Source organism: Diachasma alloeum, unplaced genomic scaffold (genome assembly GCF_001412515.2).
Source record: "Diachasma alloeum isolate Michigan unplaced genomic scaffold, Dall2.0 Dall_scaffold_00200, whole genome shotgun sequence".
NCBI classification, from domain to species: Eukaryota; Metazoa; Arthropoda; class Insecta; order Hymenoptera; family Braconidae; genus Diachasma; species Diachasma alloeum.
The window spans coordinates 2,041,380-2,066,736 of NW_021680365.1; the positions used below are offsets into that span (position 1 = coordinate 2,041,380).

Here is a 25,357-nt window from a genome sequence, read left to right on the forward strand (position 1 = left end):
TTTATTTATGTATTAACCTACAATGGGTTATTTACAATCATTTGGGTGATGATTACATATCCATTTTACTTAGCTTGTTATATTACTTTAGTTACAGTAGTCTTTGGTCGTTTAGATTCTAATCTTGTTAGTTTTAATAAACTCGTGTATAATTTTAATAGGTTCTAGTCTTTTGAGAACGAGGAGTGAATCTATGGTAAAGGGCCTTGGACATTTGATTTTGATTAGCTGTTCAATCATTTTTTGTCTTCCCGTTGGAAATTGGGGACATTCCCAAAGTACATGATTGATGTCCTGAATTTCGGCTCCACAGGTGCACTCCTTGCTATTTACAATTCCAATATCGGGCCATTATGATCCAAAAAGTTCGAAAATGCAATTTTTACACTGTGTCCGTACGTATATGTGTATGTATGTATGTGTGCGGTAAAGTTTTCCTTCAATTGCTCGCTAATGAATGGATGGAATCGAATCTTTTTTTGCAAATGTAGGTATTGGTGAACCCTATCGATCACCATTAATAAAAATTTAACGCAGCGATTAATCAGATAAGTGGGTTTATTCAAATAATTTGTAATAAAGCGTTTGTTGAAACTTCGCAGAGAAAAAAAGTTTTTGGCTTCTTTTCAAACGGGTGGGAAATCCTAAAGTTTAGGGATGGAGATTCATAAAAACTACAGATGTATCACTAAAAATAAACACCTTACAAATACTTGGTTTTTTTAATGTAAATAATTTCCCCTATCGGGAAGTTGATAACTATTTTTTAGATTCAAATAAAGATTTTTTTTAGTTAAAAATGAAATGATTGTTCAGGCGATGAAGACAATGAATTTATGAACATGTAATAATCCTATTTTTGGATCAGATAAATCGTTTATTTGAAGCTAATAGAGAATTCGTTTGGAACGAATGATTTATATCATTCGAATGAAACATTTTGATAGAAAAATAAATATGATATATAAATTAATTAATCTCAAGAAAATTAAAAAATTATTGTAATGAATAGAAAACTGTTCGTAATTGGTTTCATCAAAATTTTTTACGAAAACGAACGAAGATTCAATTTAAGAATTATAAAGAGATCGTTAAAAAAAATCGAATTGGAAATTGAACAATTCGCGAATAGGAATCGACCCGCACTATTGTGAAATCGTGAAGAATCCTCAAAACGTCACGAGCCAATAACTCGATATTCCCCCTAAATTGTTGAAACTCAATTTTTCTCTCGATATTTCGCCATTTGCCGCCACTCGGCTTCTTTCAAAACTGTCAGGTCCGTTGATATTTGTCCCTTCGAAAAAAAAACCGATCATGAATTCATACCGCCCACTTGCTCCTTTACTTGTTATTCAGTCAATAGAAAATATTGTTCTCCGGACCCGGAGACTAACTGTAGTTGTAGGTTTCAGTCGAGGGGCCAGGTTTATTTACCAACCTGTCACTTTCAGGAATAAAACACGAATTTCTACGTAATTCACTGGAGGAGTCCTCTCTTTAAACTTTTCCACTCGCCCTCAGTTCCAAACTTGTGATTCGTCTAAAATAAATCAGGAGTGCTATTTCAGGGTTTCTTTCTCCTTACATTGTTTTAATTTTTTTTTTTTTAATGGAAAATGCTGGAGGATAGGTGCCATTCCGCACGGAAATAAGTGGAAAATTGCTTTCGTCACAGCGTAATCAATTTATTTTTGCTAATGCATTAGCAATTTGTTTTCGATTGTAGTTTCTATGACGATGTATTTTCAATTGAATTCAACATTGCCACAACATTGCTCCAACGTTGAAATTTTTGCCTTGTCCGGAATTTTTTTTTCATAATGAATTTTTTCAACAACAGATGATGCAATAAATCTCAGATTGAACTCTTAAAATGGCATTGAAAAGAATATTTTAAATCACAATTAGATTCATTAAGGCCCGGGTGTACTATCTTTCGAACATTATCTCGGTGTTTTTTTTTATCTTTCGTCATCTGAAATTGTCAATTAAGTCCTGCATCATGGAGAAGTTTTGAAAAATTATGAATGAATAATAAAAAAAAAGTAGAAAAAATTCTTAATTTTTTCAAAGAGCATTTTTAATTTATATTCAGAATAAGTTGAATAACAAGAAATTGAAAAATAGGGGAGGATGGGGCAAAACGGTCCCCCTTCAATCGTCAATATTTTCCGATTCAATAATCCGATTGGGAAGAGTTAGAGCTCGTTTTGAAGAATGAAAAATTATCTTCAAAATGAAGTTGAAACTGGGAATTTCCACAATGTCATTCACAAGTTATTGACAATTGAAGGGGGGCCGTTTTGCCCCACCCTCCCCTATATCTGATTTACGGTGACAAATGGCGGCCTGTCACCCAATATCGTGCAGGGGGAAGACTGATTTCGTAAATCTTTTCCCACACTGCACAGCGACATTTATTACGGAAAAGGCTCTTTGAAAAAAGTTGTAATATTTTGGAGAATTTTTTAATCACACTTTTATTACATAAAAATGACAGATGACTACATATCACTGTTTTGAAAATTGAGAGCTGTCAACTCCCATGAGAAGTTAGTGTTTTGTTATCCACTATGGAAAATGACCGCTAATAGATAATTTGTCTCAGATATTTGTAATTTCCACTTTTTTCAACTCATTCTGAGTCTTAATTAAAAACGCCCTTTGAAAAATTTCAGAATCTTTTCTATTTTTTTTTTATCATTCTATCATAATTTTCGGGAATTTCTACATGATGTACCACTTAATTGACAATTTTGGATTACGAAAGATGAAAAAAATCCAGATAACATTCGAAAGATAGTACACCCGGGCCTTGAAATAATTATTTTTTCAGTTATCGTCGAACAGCGATCGGTTGAATACATCCAGACATGATCTAAAAATAGAATATTCGAACTCTTGAGGCTAAAAATGTTATGCTGACACAAAAAATACAAAATTTAGTTTTTGACAAATACAATGCTTCAGTCGGAAGCAAAAATGCCGGTTTTCTCAGTGAAAATGCCGGTGAATGTGCGACGGTGCCTTGTGGCTGACAAAAACCGGCGTTTTCACTGAGAAAACCCGCATGGTTTTCTCAGTGAAAACGGCGGCTTTTGTCAGCCCGGAGGCGCCTCACCGGTGGGGCTCAGGCTGAGTAAATTCCAGTGACCTCAGGTCTTTCTACGTTTCCATTTTTTCAGTGCACTGGCATAATTTTTAATAGATTTCTGAGTAAATATTACAGTGTCAGGACAAATTACAAAATAAATATACAAATTTAAAAAAATATACAAATTTACAAATACAAAAAAAAAAATTGAAAAATATAAATTATACAAATTTTTTTTTTATAAATAAAAATAAAAATATATACTTGTCATCATAGACAAGCATGGATATGAAAATTTGGTGTGGAAATTTGAGGCATTTGTTTGTCGGAAACAAATTTGATTGGCAGAATTATATTTTTCTCTCAGTATGGGGACGCACGAACGTGAAATTTTCGCATCACATTCATGGGATAATTTTTGATAATAAGAACGGCAAATTTTACAGTTTCGGCAGAAATTGCTCTCACGTTTAGTAAATTTTCTCGACTCAGCGGCGAAAAATTCACTATTTTCTCACATTTTTCTCACATGAATTCTGCTTCTCGATTACATAACTTGTTTGGTAACTTTCTCCAACTTTTTCTCCGTATAACAACTAATTAATTGACCAATTCACTGACAACCAATAACAATGATTCTGTATTAGCCTTTCAAATACTCCCCATACACTTTCCGCGGGTGATCTATTCCGATGAATTTTTCATTCTCTCTCATTTCAGATATATTTTCCATATTTTCGTACATAAAAATTCCATACTCTATAAATACATTGCGTTCCGCGTAGGCGAGACTCTGACGAATGGCACAGTCACCAAACTGAACGAAAATAAAAGTAAGAACAAAAATGAAAACACGAAGCAGTGAAATGTGAAAAACGTCGCAGTGATGAAATTCGTGTTCGAGATGGGTGCATTTATTTCGCATTGTTTTTCGTCGATGGAAGTAGCATGATATACTCGATATCTTTGTAGTTCCTGCCATCGCAAACCCCAGCTACCGGTGTTTTTCTCCATTCCACCCTCAAGGTATATCGCTGGACGAACTGAAATTGACGCTCGCTTTTGTTTGATGCTTCTTTGTGATCGCGTCTCCTGTTGCATTTTTCTTCACGTTATTTTTTTTCCACCTGATGGAAAGTTTCCGGAAGGATGAAAAGATAAGGTTTTCATCAAAAATATTAAATTTCATTATGGCGAGAGGATGTAATGAAGATAGAGTTTTGAGGGCAAAAAATGAGGGCAAAGGGAGAGTGAGATTAGTAGTCTACAATTTTTTTTCATCTCCTGAAAATAGCGTATGGTACTATCGATCCGACTGGTGGTCATAACCACTGCAGAGCGGCGGTGACATTAATAGAATTCACTGGGCCTTTTTTTGTTCCAGGGAGAACTCGGCGGCACGCGGACGATGACCGGTGGATCGGTGAGGAGCACGAGGAGATGGGCGAGTCTTCGGCAGCATGTGACCAGCGGTGACAGAGGAAAGCCGACTATTGAATTATTGCTGGATCGTGAAACAAACTCAAGGGCACCGACGCCCAGCACTGGACCGCATTCTCCGAATACACCTAGGACGCCTCATACGCCGGTTAAAAAGTCCAATTGGGAGGTTATCGAACATTTTACGGGGGGGCCTAGGCCGTCTATAGTCACGGTGAGTTGACAGAAATGAAGAGTTTGGGTCAGGAAATTTAACGTTTTTAAATTTTTAGTAGTACCGAAGGGCATAATGAAAGGGTACCAACGCCTTTCATTACGTTTTTTAACCTCCACTTTAAAACCACCGCGTGCCTAAAAGTCCACTTTTCGTCACAGCGTGATGATCGACCATTGAGAAAAAACAATAACGCATTTGGAAAAACGAATGAAACATCATAAATTTGGAACAAAAGATCCTCTAATAACACACCTACGATGTCTAGAATGCATATTTCAATAATTTAGTTCGTAAACTTGAGAATGACTTAAATTTGGGATCACAAGTGTTTTAAAAAAGGAGAGAAAAGTCTCCTAATTTCAGACACTACTTTTTCCAGTGAAGCATCCGTCAAAATTAAGGATAAAGATTCCCAAAAATTAATAGTAGATTTAAAACATTGAAGATAAAAAAACTGAAAATTACTGGTATTTTCCTAAAAAGTCAATTTTGTTTTCTCTGTTCTTTCTTTTCACTGGACGATCCTCGAGACCTTCAGAATTATCGAGTATTTCCAGATAGGAGCGTTAGTAAATATATTCGGAAACTTTATAAATATCTGAGGCATTCTGAAGGTCAAGGGACGTTCGAAGGATTGTTTTCTTTTTGATTGTGCTCAGACGGGAGTGTTCGAGGCCACGTGACACATTTCACGAACTTCTTCCACAATTTCTATAACGAGATCGGTTGCGCGTGCTACGCATGCGCCTACTCATCTCCTCACGTAGTGACGCTTCGGTTTCAGTCTTACGCTTACGCTTATTCGAGATTTTCGAGATATTTCGAGATCGATTTCCTTTCTCCTTTTTACGACAGGAATAGGATTGGGAATCATTTATCGTGACGTTCTATATTAATCTTCACAATTTATTCCTGGCTCTCTTGGTTAAATCGGGATTCATTGTTTTCCTACACAACCATAGCATTATTAAAATAAAATGACTAAGGTCGTAAATGACCTGAGTGAGCTTAATTGTTAGCTCAAGAGTATAAATAGTATTCGCTTTGACGAAACACTATTTAACATAGTAATTTTGAGATCAAATGGAAAACTACGACGTGCTGGATGAAAAAGTACGGCGGACGAAATTACAATATGACGGAGTGTGTTGGAAAAATTACTGTTGAACACAGTGAAAATTGACAGGCGGTATGGTAGAAAATGGTGGCATGAAAGTTGAACTTTCAATTGACACCAGTAAAATTTAAGGGGAGACTACTATGAGTTTTAAAAGTCATGGGTTATTGGAGTGAGACTTTTCATACGTTGAAGATCGATTATATAGATCTGAAAACGAATAATTAGTGCGAAAAAAATTTTTTTTTTATTGTTAGTTCGCCCGAAAACGCTTAAAATGCTAAAAACAGTCCAGGGCCTCCAATTTTTGAGCTACAAAAGATTTTTTTTTTCAAAATTTTGGGAAAAATGTGTGGAACAACAATTACGAGCCAGTTTTTTAGAATTTGACTCCTACACAGCTGATTTCGGTTTTTTTCATTTAAAAAAATCACTATTTTTGTAAAAAAATACAAAAAAAGCAGATTTAGCTATATAAGAAGCGAATTAAAAAGAAATTAGCCCGTAATTGTTATTCCACATATTTTTCCGAAAATTTTGAAAAAAAAATTCTCCGTAGCCCAAAAATTGGAGGCCCTGGACTGTTTTGCACAAAAATTTTGTTTGCACTAATTATTCGTTTTCAGATCTATATAATCGATCTTCTACGTATGAAAAGTCTCACTCCAATAACCCACGACTTTGAAAACTCACAGTAGTCTTTCCTTAAGATGATAAACAGGAATTTTTATTTCTTCGGTTAAAAAAATATTCTGTCCCCTTTTCCACTTGAAAATAATTAACTTCTCTCAAGAAAACATGATCTACATATTAAGAAATTTTTCTCCCAATGAGTGAAGATGTGGTTTTCATTCCCATTTGGGAATCTGCCATTTTTTCCTGAACTTATTGCCCCCGGAATTCATTCAGTGCTTGCATTCGTTGAAAGACTTATAGTTGATTATTAGAAAACGCTGTCGCATTCATTGAAAAAACTGTCTTTCCCATTAAGAGTTGTTCTTTATTTGTGTAACTCTCTAGATGGGCGTAGGATCGGAGATTGGTGTAAGTCTGGCCACGACAGGTCGAGAGCCACTGTCTGAATGCGGTCTGAATGCTGGTCTTACGGATAGTGGAAGAACATGCGCCCTGAGCCGCTTTCTCAGCGCCCTTTGTTCGTCACACAGGTTCAAGAATCTCCAGGTAAAACTTTTCACCGTCAAAAAAATTTCTTCCATAATTCCTACGCGTCATGCACTTTCCCCCGCGTCTTCGAGACGATAATCATTATAAACTCCTCGATGTAAACTAGACTAGACGAGGGTGCTGATAATAATTATCGGGATATCTTGGTGGCTGATTGGATTTCAGGAACGCCACCTGCTCTCTAATCAATTTGAGAACACTCTCTCCACGGAAGAACGCTATGACTAAAAAAGAGTTGAAATATGTTAACGAAAAGTGATTTTTCGTTTCGGGGAATATAAATTTTTGGAATTAAAAAAGAATTGAACTGAACAAAAGTTTTTTATACAAAAGAAAGGCAACAAATCGAGTCAATATTACAATATTTTGGGTGATGATTAAAAAACCTTCAATGTTACCGCACGCAGAAAAAAATTCAATAGAAATTACCAGAAAAAAAAACGTAAAAATTAGGGTTCGAAACGTAATCCGCGAGCGAAGTAAAATTCAATGAAAGGTGTGAGTCGGAACTGAAATTGTACGAATCGCCACGTAAATTCTGCGATTTGTTCCGTAAGATTAACCACCAGTCTGATGACTCACCGCTGTGGGGACAAGTCGTTCCGTAATTTTTCCCCAGCGATTGAGAAATTTTACGGAACGGAACGTAGAAATAACTCACCAGCTTCATAAAAATTGTTAAACGTTCAAGATTTTTTTATTTTGAAGGTATAATAAGTCGGAAAGTTTCTGTAAGATTTTACTTCATCAGGAAAAATTACGTGACAATTTCGTATTTTATTCGGTGATGAACCTGAAAATTCGCTGAGCGTTTCAGATTTCTTCTCCTCCATTCCTACAAAAATTGCCGGAAAACAATTCCCCATTGCGGATTACGTGAATCGCTCCGTAATTTTTACTGAATATTTCTCTCCGCGTGGATATATTGCACTTGCGCTGCACAATTATTCCAATCCTGCTTCATTCATTGGTAATTTTCGACCGATTTTTTGCTCTCTAAATGAAAATGCAAAACATTCTATCCGAAATATGATATGCGAGGTTGAAATCAAAGGGATGCGTGACCCGGGCGTGTAATACCTCACGTATCCTCTTCAAAAATACTATTCACTCACGTCAGAAAATCCCCTCACGTTCTCCCGGCACTGCGGTGAAATTTTAACGTAAGAGCGGAACCTGCTTCACGCAGTTTTTTTGCAGATTTTAATCGAAAATGAGAGAGATAAAGAAACATTCTCACTGCAAAGGCACGACCTACATATTTTCTCTGATGGTATTCCTCTCTATTATTAGTTTTCGCGTTTCCTATTGTGGACTGGTGAAAAAATTACATTTGGATTTCAATGGAACTATAATACATTACGAGAAAAATTGCGAATCATGATGGGAATTCCAACAGAATGGAAAATTACTTTTTTCCTCATAGAGAATAGCTGCGCGGAGGAAAAATTGTACGAAAAAATGGAGTGCCACTCGCTCTAAAATTCAGTGGATACGTGTAGACTTTATGGATATCAGCCAAAACCAGAAGGAGCGAGGGAAACCCTTTGTGCGAAAGAGAAGAAAACTTTTTTCAAAGCCAATCTGTTCTCCCCAGCACGATATAAATTTTTAAGATACCCACATTTTCTATGGATATTTCATTCATAGACTGCGTATTATTATATTCTGTGGGCGGGTTGCGCTAACCTGCGCTGTATCCCATAAATATTGGAAAGTATGTTGGGGAGAAATATCGTTGGAAAGAAACAGACAATGCCCCTTGAAATTCTCGTAGAACTGTCAGTTGGTGAAAAGTTTCAGGATCTGTGCCGGGAATTTCACCCAATAATTTTCAATATCGCATTGAAGTTTCGAGCAATTGTTGTACCCAACGTGGGGGGTACTTTTAATTATAGGAGGTTCTAGGCTTGAAGGGATAAATCCCAGCAATGGTTTACGGACATTTAAATAGGAGAATTTGTTACTTGATTGTAATAATTGTGTCATCTGATTGATTACAAAGAGTTTACGACTTTTGCACGCGTCGGAGTGCAGTTCAGGTCTGATCTGCGCAGACTCAATCGTCTCATAAATAATAAATTGATTGTTTATATTTTATCACTTTGTCAAAATAATCCAGTTACACTGGCAAGTGTCACACTGACAATGCTGTATGTCCGGATATTCAACAATAAGGCAATTGATCAAATCTCTGGCATTGTCATCGGAACTCCTATTTGATCGTCGTGTTTCGGACTGTTTGTCATCATTTGATGATTTAAGATATTTATAGCGGAGTCAGGGGAGGTCGAAACAAAATAAAGAAATTTGTGATTTTTTTAATACATTCTTTGATTTTTTCAAAACTCCTATGCAAAATCCCAGATAGCCTGAGAGAATAGGTGAAATACAGGAATTTTTCTAAAAAATGCATTTGAACACGGACTCTCATGGAAATTCAGAAAATAAATATTAAAAATAGAAAAAAAAGTCGCCATTTTTCTGAAATTTTGTACTTGTGGAGCTTTCAAGGAGAAACATAAAAAAATAATTCAAGTGGCCGAGGAGAATTGTTTAGAAGGGATAATCAAAAAACTCGTGAAAAATAGGAATTCTGCGTGGGCAACTTAGAATAGCGACAATGTCGAGTTTAGAAATCGTGCAAGGGTAAGCCCGGCAAATACGAATGTGATGATTTGTGATGATCCATTTCGCTGTGGGAAGGAACATAACAGCTGAGTGAATCAGTCCTGCCAACTTGTACCTCGAACGGCACGACGTTGTCACTTTTTCTATCCATGTTAATTATTTTTCAATTATCCAAAAGACAGGCTAGAAAAATGAAAGAAGGCTTGAAATATGTGGGGAAAAAAAAGAAAAGTTATTGAAAAATATTTCGAACACGAAAATGGTCGAAATAGATTGAAAATTTGTAATTTAAATATCGTTTTTTCAGCGACTGGTTTTCTGCGAGAGAACGATGAATGAAAAATGAGAAAAATTCATAGATATCTCTCTTATACTAAAGAATTTTCCCGACCGATACATTCAAATTTTACATTACCCCAGGGCATTAAGCCGTCCATGTAATTTATACCTTAAAAACATCTAAGCTTGACCGGAAAATAGCTCTGGGGTAATGAACAGATATTTCTCCTTGTATTCTAGATTCCCCTGAGTTTTCAGGAAATTAGTTCAAAATTCCTGAATTGCGAGACTTTTAATGGAATTCCCTGAAAATTGATGGGAATTTGGCAGTGAATATCAATTTTTACTTGAAAATTCATGTAAATTGGGGAATTTCCGGTTTCTTACAATTAAAAGATGGGATTTTCCTTGAATTTTCGGAGAAATTTGAAATTACATTGACTTCTTCCTCTTAAATCGAATTGTAGGTCTTCTTCCGGAAAATTCAGTCCACTTCTTTAACAGTGCAGTGTGCGTGTTCCGCCGTGCTTCTCTTACGGCGCACTATTGCCCAGGCGATCCCTCTACTCCCCTCACACCGATACTTCTCGCGAGCTCCGTACCGCAATGCGTTAAGGATGTCAAATATGCGTCCAATACATTCACGCTCATCTATAATCATACATTCATTTCTACAGGAATTACCTCTTGGGTATTCATTTCCATTTCACATCGCCAACAGATATTGCAATTTCGAAAATTGAAGGTTTTGCATTTTTCATCAGCTTTCAAATGCGCATCGAAATGATTCCATCATCAATTTTTCATGAACACATCTGGGTTTTTCGATTGATGTTTGGACATGAGAAAAAAAGCGAAAAGAAAAAAGAATGGAATTCATACACGATCCTAATGCCTCTCAGTTAAGCCCAGTCGCGACCGTTCAACTACTCAAAATAATAATTTTTACGGTATGAAAAAAGTGAAAACAAGCAGGGGTTCGAGCCTATCCGGCGGAAAGTATGTGACCGTTACACACTGTTAAAAATTTCTTGAAATTTCAGTCACAGTGTCATCTGAGTTTTTGATGTTGTGATTCAAGATTCAAGATTCAACAAGATTTATTAATATGGATAGATATTTACAAACAAGACAAGACAACAATATGGTACAAGTTTATAGATTGAAGATTGAATGATGAAAGTCTCCTGAAATCTCGTTTGGAATAAATAAATCATTCTATCAGTGCATACATACACAGACTTGAGATGTTCACCTCCACTCCATACTCCAAAATTACACTGAGGAAGTACCATAAAAAAACGATGCACTGCGGCGTTTCCCTCATGAGGTGACCAATCTGCAGTCAGAACTATTCTCATTGAAACGAGATGGAACCCAACTAGCTTCAAGAAACTTTGTTGTAACTTAATTTTACCTTCAATGAAGAATCTCCATTATCCTCAATTTGCACCTAACTTGGAATTAAGATCACCCAATCGTGTTCCTCGTTTTTTATTATAAACGACTTTGCCTCGGGGATTAAAACGAAATTTCTCATTTTGAGCTGAATGGATGAGAGAAAGACGTGTCCCTGCAATTAGGAGCCTTTCTGTAAACAGGAAATAATTGCCTGCTGGAAATTGAGGTAAATATCCCTCTCGAAATTCCTATTCATTCGCATGAAGAAATTTGAGTCATGTTCATAGGTTGACATTGACACTGTAGAAGCCTCAAGGGATTCAGCTAAATTCACTGTCAAAGATAGGAAGTAAAACCGAAAAAATAACCTATTACTGAACGGTCTGAGGAGTGCATGGAGACAACTTTTTTAGAAAACATCTAGTGCCAGCACGGGAAAAGAGGCCCAAAATGACGGTCAGGAAAAAATTCCAGGGCTGGCACTAGAAATTTTATTGGGGAAAACGTGAATTTTTCCCCGTATTTCTGTGAAAATTTCACAGAAATCCCCAGAAATTTTACCAGAAATACCAAGAAATTTTACCTTAACAGCACTAGAATTTTCACAGCCGAAGAATTTTTCTAGAAAATTTCTCTCTGTGTGGGATCTAGGGCCGAGAAAAGAGGAAAAATGAATACTTGTAGAAAATTGGAGCAATTGTAGGGAAAAAAATACACCTGAATTGAGTATAAAATATTCTTGATTCAAGTATGTTTTATACTCAATTTTGGCATGGAGGTTCCAGGTTCGATTCCTGGCCGGGGAGAATGGTGAGATCTAACCATTTTTAAAGTCTTGATCAATCGCCATATAGTCTCATCAGACTCGAAGCGATATAAAATAAGCATAAAAAAAAAAAAAAAAAAAATTTGGCATGGGTATTTCAATTCGAAGATGATTCTTTTGTGTCAGGCCGGGTTGTAGCAAGTCCTCTTAAGTATAATATAAGGGTCAAGCACTAAGTATCAGAATATAAGGGTCAAAAAGTGGAGGTTAAAAAATGAGGGTCAGAATATTAGGGTTAAAACATTAGGGTCAGAATATAAAAGTAAAAAAGTGGGTGTCAGACAACGAGGGTCTAAATATAAGTCATATATTATTTTTTTCCGTGGCATTATTAATCAATTTTTATGAAATTCTGAATTTTCGTCATTGAAAATTCAAATAAAATGAGAAATTCTCGTCTGTCTGCTGCTGATGTGCATGTGTTATGTGACCCCAAACGCTGCACACCGACTGATCGAAATCAGAACTCAGAAAATAATCACTTGTAATACCCCAAGAGCTTAAAAATGCTCAGGTATTTCTCGATAGCTTTGTTGCGAATAAATAAAATAAATAAAATAAATAAATTGAATTAAATAAATAAAAAAACAGAATGAATAAAATAAATTGAATGAAAATCACATTTCACATTTTATCCCTCCACAATTCTCTCTGAGCTTTTCAAATAAATTAATCTTCATTACCAAACGCCCACATTCCAAACTATTGAAAAATTGGCATATAAAATTTCAACATTTCCCCGCTATATTTTATCCCGTATGGCTTATCACTAATTATCTATCGAATGAGTATCCGCCAAATTTTAATTGCCAGCACGTTATCATTACTGTAATGTCGAGTAAACCGAACATCTCTCGAATCGTGACGCAATTAGTGGCATGTCTACATAGATGTAATAACAATTTTATGGCTGTACAACATAACTACTTCCCATGCTGTCCAGTGCTCCTCATTATCCTCCCGCCATAACGTTCTCCCGTAATTTTTGCAATAGATGCCACAATCACCGAGACGAGCTGTAATTTTCGATTAAATTTAAATTGAAGAGCATATGTTCATGAGTCATGACATGACAGTGTTTTAGATTATGCAGCTGTCGACCTCGTCATATCCTGCTAGATTGTACCTCATGATTCTCCGGCAGCGGAGTTTTGGTCGCATGAGCTGAAACCGAGCATGATGTCGAGTCCTCGAAACTTTGCTTGCCTGACGTACCACTTACGTAGACGATGTGCCCTGGGATAAGTACATCGAGTTGGGTGAACCGCGTCTACGTTTGCCCAAGACCGCCCACCGACATTTTCGTGCTGGAGATATATGTCAATGTACATACATTACAGTTGTCGTTTGGTCAACAGCTTTGATCCATTTACACCCAGAACTTGCCAATGTGCAGTAAACACTAGTGCATTAAGACGTATTAAAGCAGTATGAATGGACTTCAGTTGAGTCGTTGAGTGCACAGAGAGAAATGTTCAGTAAAAATTCTCTCGTTGTTATTTGTTTGGCTGAGTTAAATTTCATAGTTTTGGAAATAATCAATTTCAACGAGAGTCATTCATATCTTCATGGGTCGATGCATGGCATCGACCCCGTACGTGAAGGGTTAAAAATCTTAAAATGAGCCATTGTTTTCGGTCTCAATGCAAAACATTCGAAGACTATTCAGTCACTAGCTAGTCGTGACGGCGACGCTACCGCAAGACAGTAACTCCATTAACCCTAGATTGGTCACCATGCGAGGGAATTGCCCCAACGTGTCATTTTTTTCGTCTTGTCACCAGCTGGTTGACCGGAAACATCCGAAAAAATTTGAATTCGTCAATTAAAGTATCTGGAAAATTTTAGTATTATTTTTTTAATATTACATCCCAAATTCTGGAAGAAAAAAAATCATTTCTAACAGTTGAACAATTTTTTCCCATGTTAAATGAAATTGCCCGTTGCGCGACGTTGCTGGAAACTCGTTAAACGCGCCCGGGCAGTGTAGAGTGAATTCGGCAACGCTGGAACCTAAATAACACGGCGGCAAATCCCCGCGGAAGTGACCAGAGTCGCAAGTTCCCGGGTTAAGAGTTACAGTTCCATGCACAGAGAGAAATGTTCAGTAAAAATTCTCTCGTTGTTATTTGTTTGGCTGAGTTAAATTTCATAGTTTTGGAAATAATCAATTTCAACGAGAGTCATTCATATCTTCATGGGTCGATGCATGGCATCGACCCCGTACGTGAGGAGTTAAAAATCTTAAAATGAGCCATTGTTTTCGGTCTCAATGCAAAACATTCGAAGACTATTCAGTCACTAGCTAGTCGTGACGGCGACGCTACGGCATGACAGTAACTCCATTAAGACATAGAATCATAACACGTCTTTGGTGACTTATCCTTGATTCAAATAAACCATATTTCTGGGTATAGCATCCTTCCAGGCTGGCATCAACGAGACTGGAAAATCTATAGGCTGAATCAATTGGAAAAAAATCAATTGGGCAAACAAGTTTAATAAATTATTAGGATCGACTGACATTCCTCCTTTTCTTTGTCAAGGATGTTTGAAAGTAAGTTTCATTATTCAACTTTTACGCAGTCTTTAATAATCCGGTGCAATTTACATGTCTAGCAAGTTTTCGAAGTAATATCTATCGGTTGATTATTGCTCTTAAAACAATTCATTCTAGCGAATTTTCTTTTCAAGTTTGAGATTCCATCAAGCTTTTTTCTTCTTAAAATTTCGAAGTGATGTAGCAAAGACTTCATTTAAGTCCCATTTGACCCTAGATTACTAGACATTTGTGAGACGACTCAATTGTTCATAGAACTTTGAATGCAACTATTGAGTTCTCCATTTTAAATCATTTGGAATTATTTTAAAACTGTCGAGAAAGAATGGAAAGTCTGAAAGTTCGAATTTTTCGAGACAACGACTTTTTTTCATACTTAATTTACAAACAAGAAATTTTTAACCATGAAAATCATTTTTTGAAATTTTTTTAAATTTGCGAAAGTAGAATTTCAGCACAAATTTCATCACACAATGCCCCAATAACAAGGTCTCCAAGAGTTGAAACAGATTTCATGATTAATTTTAAAACAGTATTCGCGATCGCAACGTAGATTTGAGAGCCACCAAGTGGGCTCTAAACTAACTACTCTTGGGGGCCAACCTATAAAACGACTGGGAGTGAACCAATGATAGGCGCCAGTCAATGAGATCACTGGGTTCTCCGTGATTTCATTGGTTGGCCCCACGAGTAGTTAGTTTAAAGACCACTTGATGGCTCCCACATCCACGCTGCGATCGCGAATATGAAAAAAGTAATATTTTGCAAGATAAACTCAGTAGCGAAGAGGTAAAGCGGTTTAAGTCGATTTATCCCCCAGTTGAGTTTTTGAGGAATATTTCCAAACCTAAGGGAGATAGCGAAATTTTCGTAACTATATTTGTTGTAGTTCTCAATCGGCTCTACAAAAAAGGTTATAATAAAAATTTTACTATTTCCCTTAGATTCCGAGGTATTCATTGAAAACTGGTCAATAGTCAAAATTAAGTTGTACCGTTTTTCCCACTTCGCTACTGAATTTTGAGTGAAAAAGACCTATTTTGTGACATTTTTTAATGAAATTGTGTGACATTTCTTTCACTTGATCTAACTGCAAAATATGACGATAGAAAATCATTTTTTCTGATAGAACGCTCGAGTTATTTCACAAAAATAACATCTAGATTTTACGGTAGCATCCAGGGATGTTCTCCAAGCGTCAAAGGACCTGAAGAATCTCCCATAATCATCCTATAAACTCAGTTTCCTCATGGTTTAATTTTTGATAAAAATGAAAGCTTTTCCTCATTAAACTTTCAAGAAGCTACCACAGATGATCTTAGGAAAATTCCCCAAGTACCATCAGAGTCGCTTCCCTCTGATTTCCACCCAGAAACTCTTAATTCCCTTGACAGTGTGCTCCACAAAATCTGAGCCACTTTAGTTTCCCCGGTGTACGTTTTACCAGTCAAATTTTGTATTTCACTCTCCGGACGTGTTCAACTAAAATTATCTCCACTGCACTGGAGCAGACTAAAAATACAATGCAGAGAATTGAAAATAGTGCAAGGTTAATTTTTTTGTCTCGTGCATCGGCAATCAATTAAAATTAATTGTCACCAATTATCACCAGGAGCGACGTAACAGGAAACTTATGACCTCGTAACGGGAAAAAGTAACAAGTCACTTGACATCGCACTGCTCGCAATTTCCCTACATTTTTTCTCTCAATAAATTATTTTTCAAGTACCTCAACAATTTTATGCTAGGTTAGCGAGTATTTCGTGGTGGTTTTATCATTTAAACGCTTTCCAGGCCCCGTTACAACTCCCTCAGTGTAGTTAATATTTAAGTATTAAAAATTATCGACCTATTTATGACGAAAATTAATTAATTTTGTTAGTAGGGGTGGGCGATGTTTGTCGATTAATCAAAAACATCGCTTTTTCATGCACAAACATCGATGTTTTTCATTTGATGTTGTCAACGGTCGATTAATCGATTTTCGATTCTTTTTTCAAAACATCGATGTTTCTGACCAAGTTAATAAAATTTTACATTTTTTCATCGAATAATAATGTTGATTAATTGACCATAAAAAATTGATTATTTATCCGTAATCAGAAGTAATTATTTTCTACAGTATGTATAAAAGTGATAAATGTTAAGTGGACAAGTCCTGTCGTCTAGTGTTTTTTTAAATTTAAATTTTATATTTTTAACAATTATTGTAGTTAGCGTTCTACCACGGAAAATATTCAATATATTTTTTCAATTAATCAACAAACCTGTTTCGAGATTCAAAATTTAACTCTCCAGGAGTACTTATCATTGAAACGTAAGTGCCTCGGGTTGTATTTTTTAAATATATATTTTTCGATAAAAAAAGAAAAAAAATTATTTTGAAAAAGTTTTTTTTTCCTGTGTCATGAGAAATCCTCTTTTCATGCGTGATATAATGCAAAGAAATTTCAAGCTGAATTTCTCCACCACCATCTCATCCATCAAAATGCATAAACCCAAAGTATAACAAAACAGAGGAGAAAATTAATTGAAAACGTTGCGAAAACTGCTCTTTATTCATTCGATTTGGCTGTGTCGCCCCGTTGGCCGCATTTCCATTCCATAAACCAACGCCCGGGCCATGAACAAGGACAGAGGCCAAGGCGAAGTCACGCAAACCCATTATCTTACCAATACACTGAGGATAGTAATTGATTCTTCCGTGGAGAATGAGTAGATTCTAAATTTCCCTCCATTTGATACCCAGTCATTGAGTCAATTATGATTATTCAACTAGGTGGAGATGCTGTATCAACGGTATTTCCTGAGGATGAACCAGAGCAACATGACACACGTACTGGGACTCTTGACTGGCCTGACAATTGCCCTTGGACTGCTGGTGCTCAGACTTGTGGCCAATAGTGATCTGTCTTTCATCGGGCTCCTACGTAGGTCTGAAAATCTGTTCTTGTCCCTCACGTTGCTCGCCTGCATCGCCACCTATGCAGGTAAGGCTGCCAGAGTGATTGGTAATCCTGATGGGTCCATCAGTCACTCGCGAATGTGTATTTATACTATTGAGAAAAACCTAGTGGGCAGAGCATTCAGCCTTCAACCGGCAGTTGATAAAGAGTGTATTCAGACTAATGCATCGGGTTTTTGAACGTCTTGGGCTCTTTCAGGCGTTAAACAGAATCGTTCCAATTTTAGAGTGCATTAAAAGCCAGGAATTCGCGAAGGAGCATGAATTGCTTTTGGATATCCCAAAATAAAAATACATTATTTTACGATTTCAGAGGTCTTGAAATAGTATATTTCAGCACGTGTGGGGCAATTTCGTCTTTAACGTGTGTGGGGTTTACAGCATGAGCCGAAGGCGAGTGATGTAACCACACACGTTAAGGACGAAATTTCCCAACAAGTACTGAACAAAATTTTATGTCACGAAGCCTGAAACCGTCTGAATTAGACACGAGACGCGAAGCGTCGACTGTGTAATCCAGCCGGTTTCAGGCATGAGTGGCATAATAAGATTTATGATACAAGTGAAAAAAGGACACTTTTTTGCACGCTTCGTGCGCAAAGAACCGCATTTTTAACATCAGTATCACAAAATGTCGTGTGATACATATGAACAACTTTATTTCATTTTTACTTTTTACTTTTTTTTCACTTGTATCGTACTGTACTATTGAAAGTCTCAGTTTGGAGGCTTTTGACAGATTCAAGTAGAGACTTTAAAGGTTCCAATTTGAGAGTTTCATAGACTCAAGTGGATACTTTTGAATGCCTCAAGTTAAAACTTTCGGATCTCAACTTGAAATTTTTCCTCGAAGGGAGCTTTGAAAGTCTCAAATTCTTTTTCGGAGAGATTTTGTCCGAGAAATTTTATCCGGGAGATTTTGTCCGGGGAAAAACTGTCCTAGAATCATATTAGGCTACTGCACCGTGCCTACCTTCCGAAATTTTTGGACGAGGGTGTTCCTAAGCGGTCACCCATCTAAGTACTAACCGCGCTAAACGCAGCTGCACTCGGATGTCCTCCGGAGCAACACCTAACTCACCCAACCATTACGGTCGGTCCGCTACATTTTAGTACTGTATTGCTATTCCAAAGCCGAAGATAGTTATAAAATTGGACGTCGCCGAGCTTATGACGTCTTAAAATAAAGGTGAAATAAACGGAAAATGTTTTCATAGGGCGGAGGGGCTTCATTGAATAAAATAGATAGCTTTTACTTTTTATTGCAAATTGTATAACTAGATAGAGAGTTTCTAGTACTTTCCACCAAGAAATTCGTGGTATACTTCTTGGTGGAAAACAGGGAGAGTTCAGAAAGTCGCCGCTTTGACGGGACAAATCTTGGTAGAAATCTACTTGATTCACCGCTAAAACTTCAGTCTGTTTGATGATAGCGTCTTATGTGGGTATTCTGGCGAGTATTCGATTGTAAAAGGGTATAAAAGTATGATGAATGTTAATGTAACGTGATTGAAAGTCCCAGAATCAAGATTCCTGATGAAAAAAATATAAAAATCGTTGTATCTAAAGGGGAAAATTCCACAGAGGGAAAAATAAAAACCCGATCTGGTGTTATTTCTTTTCCGGTAGTTTGACTTTTTATTTATGTGGTTTTCTGTCATTGATATTGTTATTTTTCCATGTTTTTGGTATGTATACTGTAATACTCGATGTAATGCTAACCGATTGCATTTTTATTGCTAGAAAAAATCCAACCTTGAAGACCGCTATAAAATTCTGTATTACAAAATTTATAACATCCTGGAACCATGGTGAAATAAAAAGCGAATGGTTTTACAGGACAAGAGGGCTTTATGGAATAGAATAAATGGAGAAATCTGGAAAACCGCTGAGACAACGTCATTCAGAATCTAATCAGCTCTAAGTTACATGGGAACTTATCAATTGGCTGAAAAAAAAATTGAATCGAACCGTTCGTTCCACAGAAATCGTTGGGTGAACTTTTCCTCATATATGCGCGTGCACACACGCACACACATGACCGTCCTTCTAAAAACATCGTAGAAAGTTTCTCGAGGTCAGGACACGTGAAGATATCCTGAAATTTCCGGTTTCGATTTTCGGGGCCATTACAATAACTACCCGGTATAAATCGGGATGTTAATCAAAAGAAAATGTTTTTAGAGGACGAAAAGGCTTCATTGAACAGAATTAATGGTTTTTCCTTTTCATTGCAAATGGCACACGGAGAGAAATTTTTGATAAACATTATCCTACCGTTCTATAAAAGTGTATCATGAGTCATCGTTTCCTCATTTCGTTTCCTGAAATTCAGTAAAAATTAATATATGATGATGAAATTTTATTCTATATTAGAGAAATTTTATCCTGACACATCATAAATTTTAATCTTCTAGTGCAATAATTTTTATGTAGATAACGAAAATTGTAGAACTGTACAGCAATTTTTACTCTACCGGGACGGTAATTTTTATTTTTATCAGGATAAAATTTCTCTAACGTAGAATAAAATTTGATCATCATATATTAATTTTTACTAAATTTCGGGATAGAAATGAGGAAACGATGACTCATGATACACTTTTATAGAACGATAGGATAACTTTTATGAAAAATTTCTCTTCGTACATCAGCGCGGAAAAAAAATATCTTCGAATGTGGTATATAATATTTTGGAATCAGGAATATATGTATTTCTGAATCCGGTGCGTTATATTCTGGATTCTGGAATAATATTATTCCTGATTCCGTAATGTAATATTCCAGATTCCGGAATATTATATACCCGATTCGAGGATATTTTCTTTACGGGAGTGGAATGAGGTGTTTGGGTATTTTCCATCAAGAAATTTGCGGTATACACTGTTAGAAAAAAAATCAAATTTCATGGGCAGTTGACTATTAATTTTCAGGAAAGTGATACTGAATGCGATTTAGGGGAAAAAATAATGAAATTTCAGGTTTTACTGAAAATTCAGTAAAATTCCAGAATGTTAAGCAGCATAAAGACGAAAATTTCTCAACTTATTTGAATTTCCAATCTAATATGAATATTCAGTGCGAATTGACATTGAATTTGTAGTGAAATCTGAAATTTCATGATTTTTTCCCCCTAAATCGCATTCAGTGCCACTGTCTTGAAAATTCAAGAATATATTTACCGCAATTTTCTGGTTTTCTATTCATTTGCAGGGACAAATGGAACTAAAATTTACAGTTCACTGTAATTTTTCCACGAAATTCTGAATTTTTAATGACGAAATTCCTTGAAATTTCAGTGGTAATTAAAGTCGATAAAAATTTCCACAAAGTATACCGGAAATTTCAGACAAAAATTTTAACAGTGTATTCCTTGGTAGAAAACAAAGCGGATTCCTGTAACTTGTCACTTTGATAGGATAAATCCTGGTACGAATCCACTTGATATTGTCTGCCTACGCTAGTGCACTATTTCTCATCAGGTTGAATAATACTTCACGCTTAGAGTCGCAGTTTCAAATGTACTTCAATTACCGAAGACTGAAATAAGACCGTAACCGTACAGTCGAGGAGGCGATCGTTGAGAGCTCCTAATGACCGGGAAAAGTCGAGAGGGAGTGCTAAGAACCTAGTGGTCGATGCGTCGATAACAATTCAATGGAGAAAAAACCTTGATTAAGATTGATACTCTCAGAAGCCTGCATTTCCTTCTTTATTTTCAAGGTGCATCAGTCTTTTTAGTGAATATATTTACACATGACTGGCCAAAAAGGCTACTGATAGGGAGATCCATTCAGACTCGCATGCACTCAGCTTTCAAATTTTCTGGGGTTCTCCTTTCATCGGAGAATACCTCGGAACATTTAGAGTGAATGCAAATCGATTTTCATCAGTGTTTTTTTCCGTAAATCGACAGTTTTTTAGTGGAAACTTTCAATAAATATTTCTTAAGAATTAATGGACAAATATAATGAAGAAGATGAATTTAAGACTAACCTTTTCATTTTGCTTCCGAATGGAAGCTTTGTAATCGCCTAAATTTAAGTTGCCAATTTTTTGTGTGTCTGATTTGTGCGATTTTTTATAGTGTCTGTATCCACTGATAGAAAGGATTAGTTATTGTTAACGAATGAATTTCGTCGGAGGCTAGGGTCTATTCGGTCCCACCAAATGTTCATTCGTTAAGGGGTAACAGAATGGAGCTAATTTTCAAAGGTTTTGCAAAAAAATTCTGCCGAATGTTTTTGATATTTTTATCAATAGAAGAACATTAATCTCCAATAGGCGACTATGAAGGGCAAAGTGCTTTGACTTCGAAAAATATGAGTGACTTTGAGCAGGAAATTTGTTTGCAAATTTCCAGGCAACGGCGGCCTTCTGTTGCCTCTTAACTCTCGATCACTCGCGCTCGACCGCCAACATTCATCCGTCGCACGGTTAGCGCGGCGCCGCTGGGTTAAACCGAGCGCGCTGTTGCCACCTTGGCGCTTACCGCTATGCGCGCATGTCAAGTATAGCAGTGAATATAGCAACACTGTCGCCCGCGGTGTCGCCAGGGATTCACTTGCATCGGGCGGCGCGGCGCCGCGTTTCTGTCCGTTCAACGTTTCTTTTCTTTTTTTAGCTAAATAAATTTATCGAGAAAAAAATGGACAACGCCAACGGTTAATAAAAGGATTGAACTAGGAACTCGAATTTTTTCAGGTTTTTTAAGCGTCGATAAACGCGCTAAAGTATAAAAAAACGAAAACGGGCGGCGTCGCGCTCATTGAGCGAGTGATCGAGGGTTAATGAAGTTGAAAAATGGCGAGAACATCATTGCTTACTAACTCACACAATACCGTCATGAGCTTTTTATATAAAAATTTCTATCTCTATTAAACTCAGGTTCCAGTCTATTATGTTGAGTACTCCAATTCGTCAAATCTTCATAAATTAAGTTATTCAAACGCCTAGTTTTTGCAGTCAACTTTTCTTTTTCTTTCAATTTCCTGATGAATAAAAAATTTAACATTCGATTTCCATTTCAAAATTCATCAGTTGACTGCAAATGCTTCATCAACTCTAAATTCATGGTATAATAAGTACATGGAGCATCCTCCAAAAACCTTTCAATTTAATTAAACTCGTTCCCCATGACAATTCCACATTAAAGGGTTTCAGCAAAATCTTCTTAATCCCGCGGAAACTCATTCCGCACCTTTCGCTCATTTTCGGATCCCCTCTTTAATTAACCTCGTCACAAGAGTTGTATAAAATGGCTCCATTCGAATTCCAATCAAGTTGAGTGAAGAATAAGAAAAAAAAACTCTACGTTTTCTGTATTCCCCCCGGGAAAGCAAAAATAGGAAATGGGGAAAAAATGTCAATCTCACAAATAATATTCCCTTAAGGTATTTATGGCGTAGTCAGGGTCGGTCGAAAAAAAGTCGAGAAATTGATGATTTTTTTTTATGAATTCTTTGATTTTTTCAAAATCCCCATGCAAAATCCCAGAAAGCCTAGGAAAATGTGTGAAACACAGGAATTTTTTCTAAAAACTGCATTTTAATACGGGATCTTATGGGAATTCGGAAGAAAAATAGTAAAAATAGAAAAAAAGTCGCCATTTTCCTGAACTTTCGCACTTGTGTGGAGCTTTCATGGAGGACCGTAAAAAAAAAAATTCCAAGTGGCCTAATAGAATTGTTTAGAAGGGATAATTTAAAAACTCATGAAAAACAGGGTTTCTGCGAATGCAACTTGGAATAGCGACAACGTTGAGGTTAGAAATCGTGGAGAGTTAAGCGCGGCAAATACGAATGGAGTTGTGATGATACATTTCGCTATGGGAAGGAACATAACAACTGAGTGAATCAGTGCTGCCAACATGTACCTCGAACGGCAAGACGTTGTCACTTTTTCTATCTACATTAATTATTTTCCAATTATCCAAAAGACAAGCTAGAAAAAAAAAGAAGGCTTGAAATATGTGGAAAAAAATAGAAAAGTTATTTTAAAAAAATTTTCCAACATAAAAATGGTCGAAATAGATTGAAAATTTGTAATTGAAATATGGTTTTTTTGTTCAGCGATTGGTTTTCTGCGAGAGAACAATAGATTCCCCTCCGTCCCACCTATACGCCCACCCCGCGATAAATACCTTAATAACAGTGGTGGCTAATGCGAATAGAATGAGTCCCTCCGTTAATAAATCCGTGCACTATAACTATTTTAACATTTGACGAGTTAAAATCAATACCAGGCAAAACTTTACTCCGATTAACAAAGAACTTGGCTGAACCATTTGTTTCTGTTTCATTCAGTTTTAGTGGCGGCGATATCAAGGCCGGGGATGAATGAAGTTTGGCTGGCGGGTGTGAGTGGTGCAGTTTTAGTGACCTTACTCGGACTGCAGATAGCCCTGAATATTCATCTGGCATATCTCCCAGCTTTCGAAGAGGAAGAGATAGATACGCTTGACGACAGCGAAACTCCTAGGGACTCGGATGCATTTACAAGTACAGTGCCGACTGTGAGATTGGATCATCTGCGTACTGGTGGTCCCCTGGCTGCTGCATGGGCTGTATGCTTCTTCATTTATATGGCATATGCTCTGCTACCCATACGACTGAGATATGCCTGTATCGCTGGTGTTGCATTTTCAACGGCCCATCTCATTGGGGCTCTTCTACTGTACTCACAGGATTATCCAGCGATTTTGGCACATGTAAGTGAAATTTATTGTTACGTGTCACGTTTCAAATGCCAAGTGAATCATAAGTAGGCAGTTGGAAAAGTTTATTCACACGGAGAGAAATATTCAGTAAAAATTACGAAACTCACAATTCACTCTCCGATTACGGAATCGACTCAGAACATTTAAGTGACGGTATCGTAATTCTTTACAGGAGATTCAAATGAAAATTACGGAAAGCTCCGGAAAAATTCCGTGACAATTCTGTAAAATTTCCTGCAACTACATTTCGTTCTGGAATTACGGAAAAGATACGCAATTTTTATTGAATATTTCTCTCCGTGCATTTTGGTAGTTTTGGAATTTGTGGGAGAAATTGAACATTCAATTTTGTTAAGCCTCACAAGATTTTTACGCTGCATAATTGTAGGAATGGTGTACTGTCTTTCAAGTTTAATGCTGAAAGCAAGTGGGAAATTACTTTCGTCACAGCATAGTCGGAATAGTTTTATAAATTAGCAATTTGCTTCTGAGTGGAAGCATTGTAATCGCTCCAATTCAAGTTTCTATTTTTTATATCAAGGTAACTAAACGTAGTCTAAAAAGTCCGAATATGCAATATTTAGATGGTGTCTGTATGTATGTATGTGTTTTTTCTTTCTTAATGTATTTTCTCAAAATTGTTGAAAAATACAAAGAAATGAAAAAAAGCCAAGTCGGAAATGTCAAATGAGCGGCCATAGGGCATAATCAGATGTCTTTGAGAAAAATTTTTCAAAACGAATAAGGATTGGAAAAAAATTCTCTATGGATGAAAAAATGAGTTCTTCAACTCACTGTCGAGTATTCATCTAATCCTCTACATTCTGATCCCCGCTTATTCATATTGATTCATAGTCCCGACTAACTTCTGGTTAAATCCTGAATAAACCCTGATTAAATCCCGGCTATACACCGACTAAA

At 36.6% G+C, this 25,357-nt stretch overlaps 1 protein-coding gene across 1 annotated transcript in view; it reads left to right on the forward strand.

Annotated features, from left to right (window-relative positions):
- The window catches only part of LOC107035744 (adenylate cyclase type 6), a 136,025-nt gene that overhangs the window by 51,610 nt on the left and 59,058 nt on the right, over positions 1–25,357 (forward strand). Inside the window, exons 3-6 of the mRNA XM_029125920.1 lie at positions 4,482–4,751; positions 6,892–7,053; positions 17,533–17,743; positions 24,024–24,427. Of these exons, the coding sequence (XP_028981753.1) occupies positions 4,482–4,751; positions 6,892–7,053; positions 17,533–17,743; positions 24,024–24,427 (1,047 nt within the window). The remainder of the gene's footprint in view (positions 1–4,481; positions 4,752–6,891; positions 7,054–17,532; positions 17,744–24,023; positions 24,428–25,357) is intronic.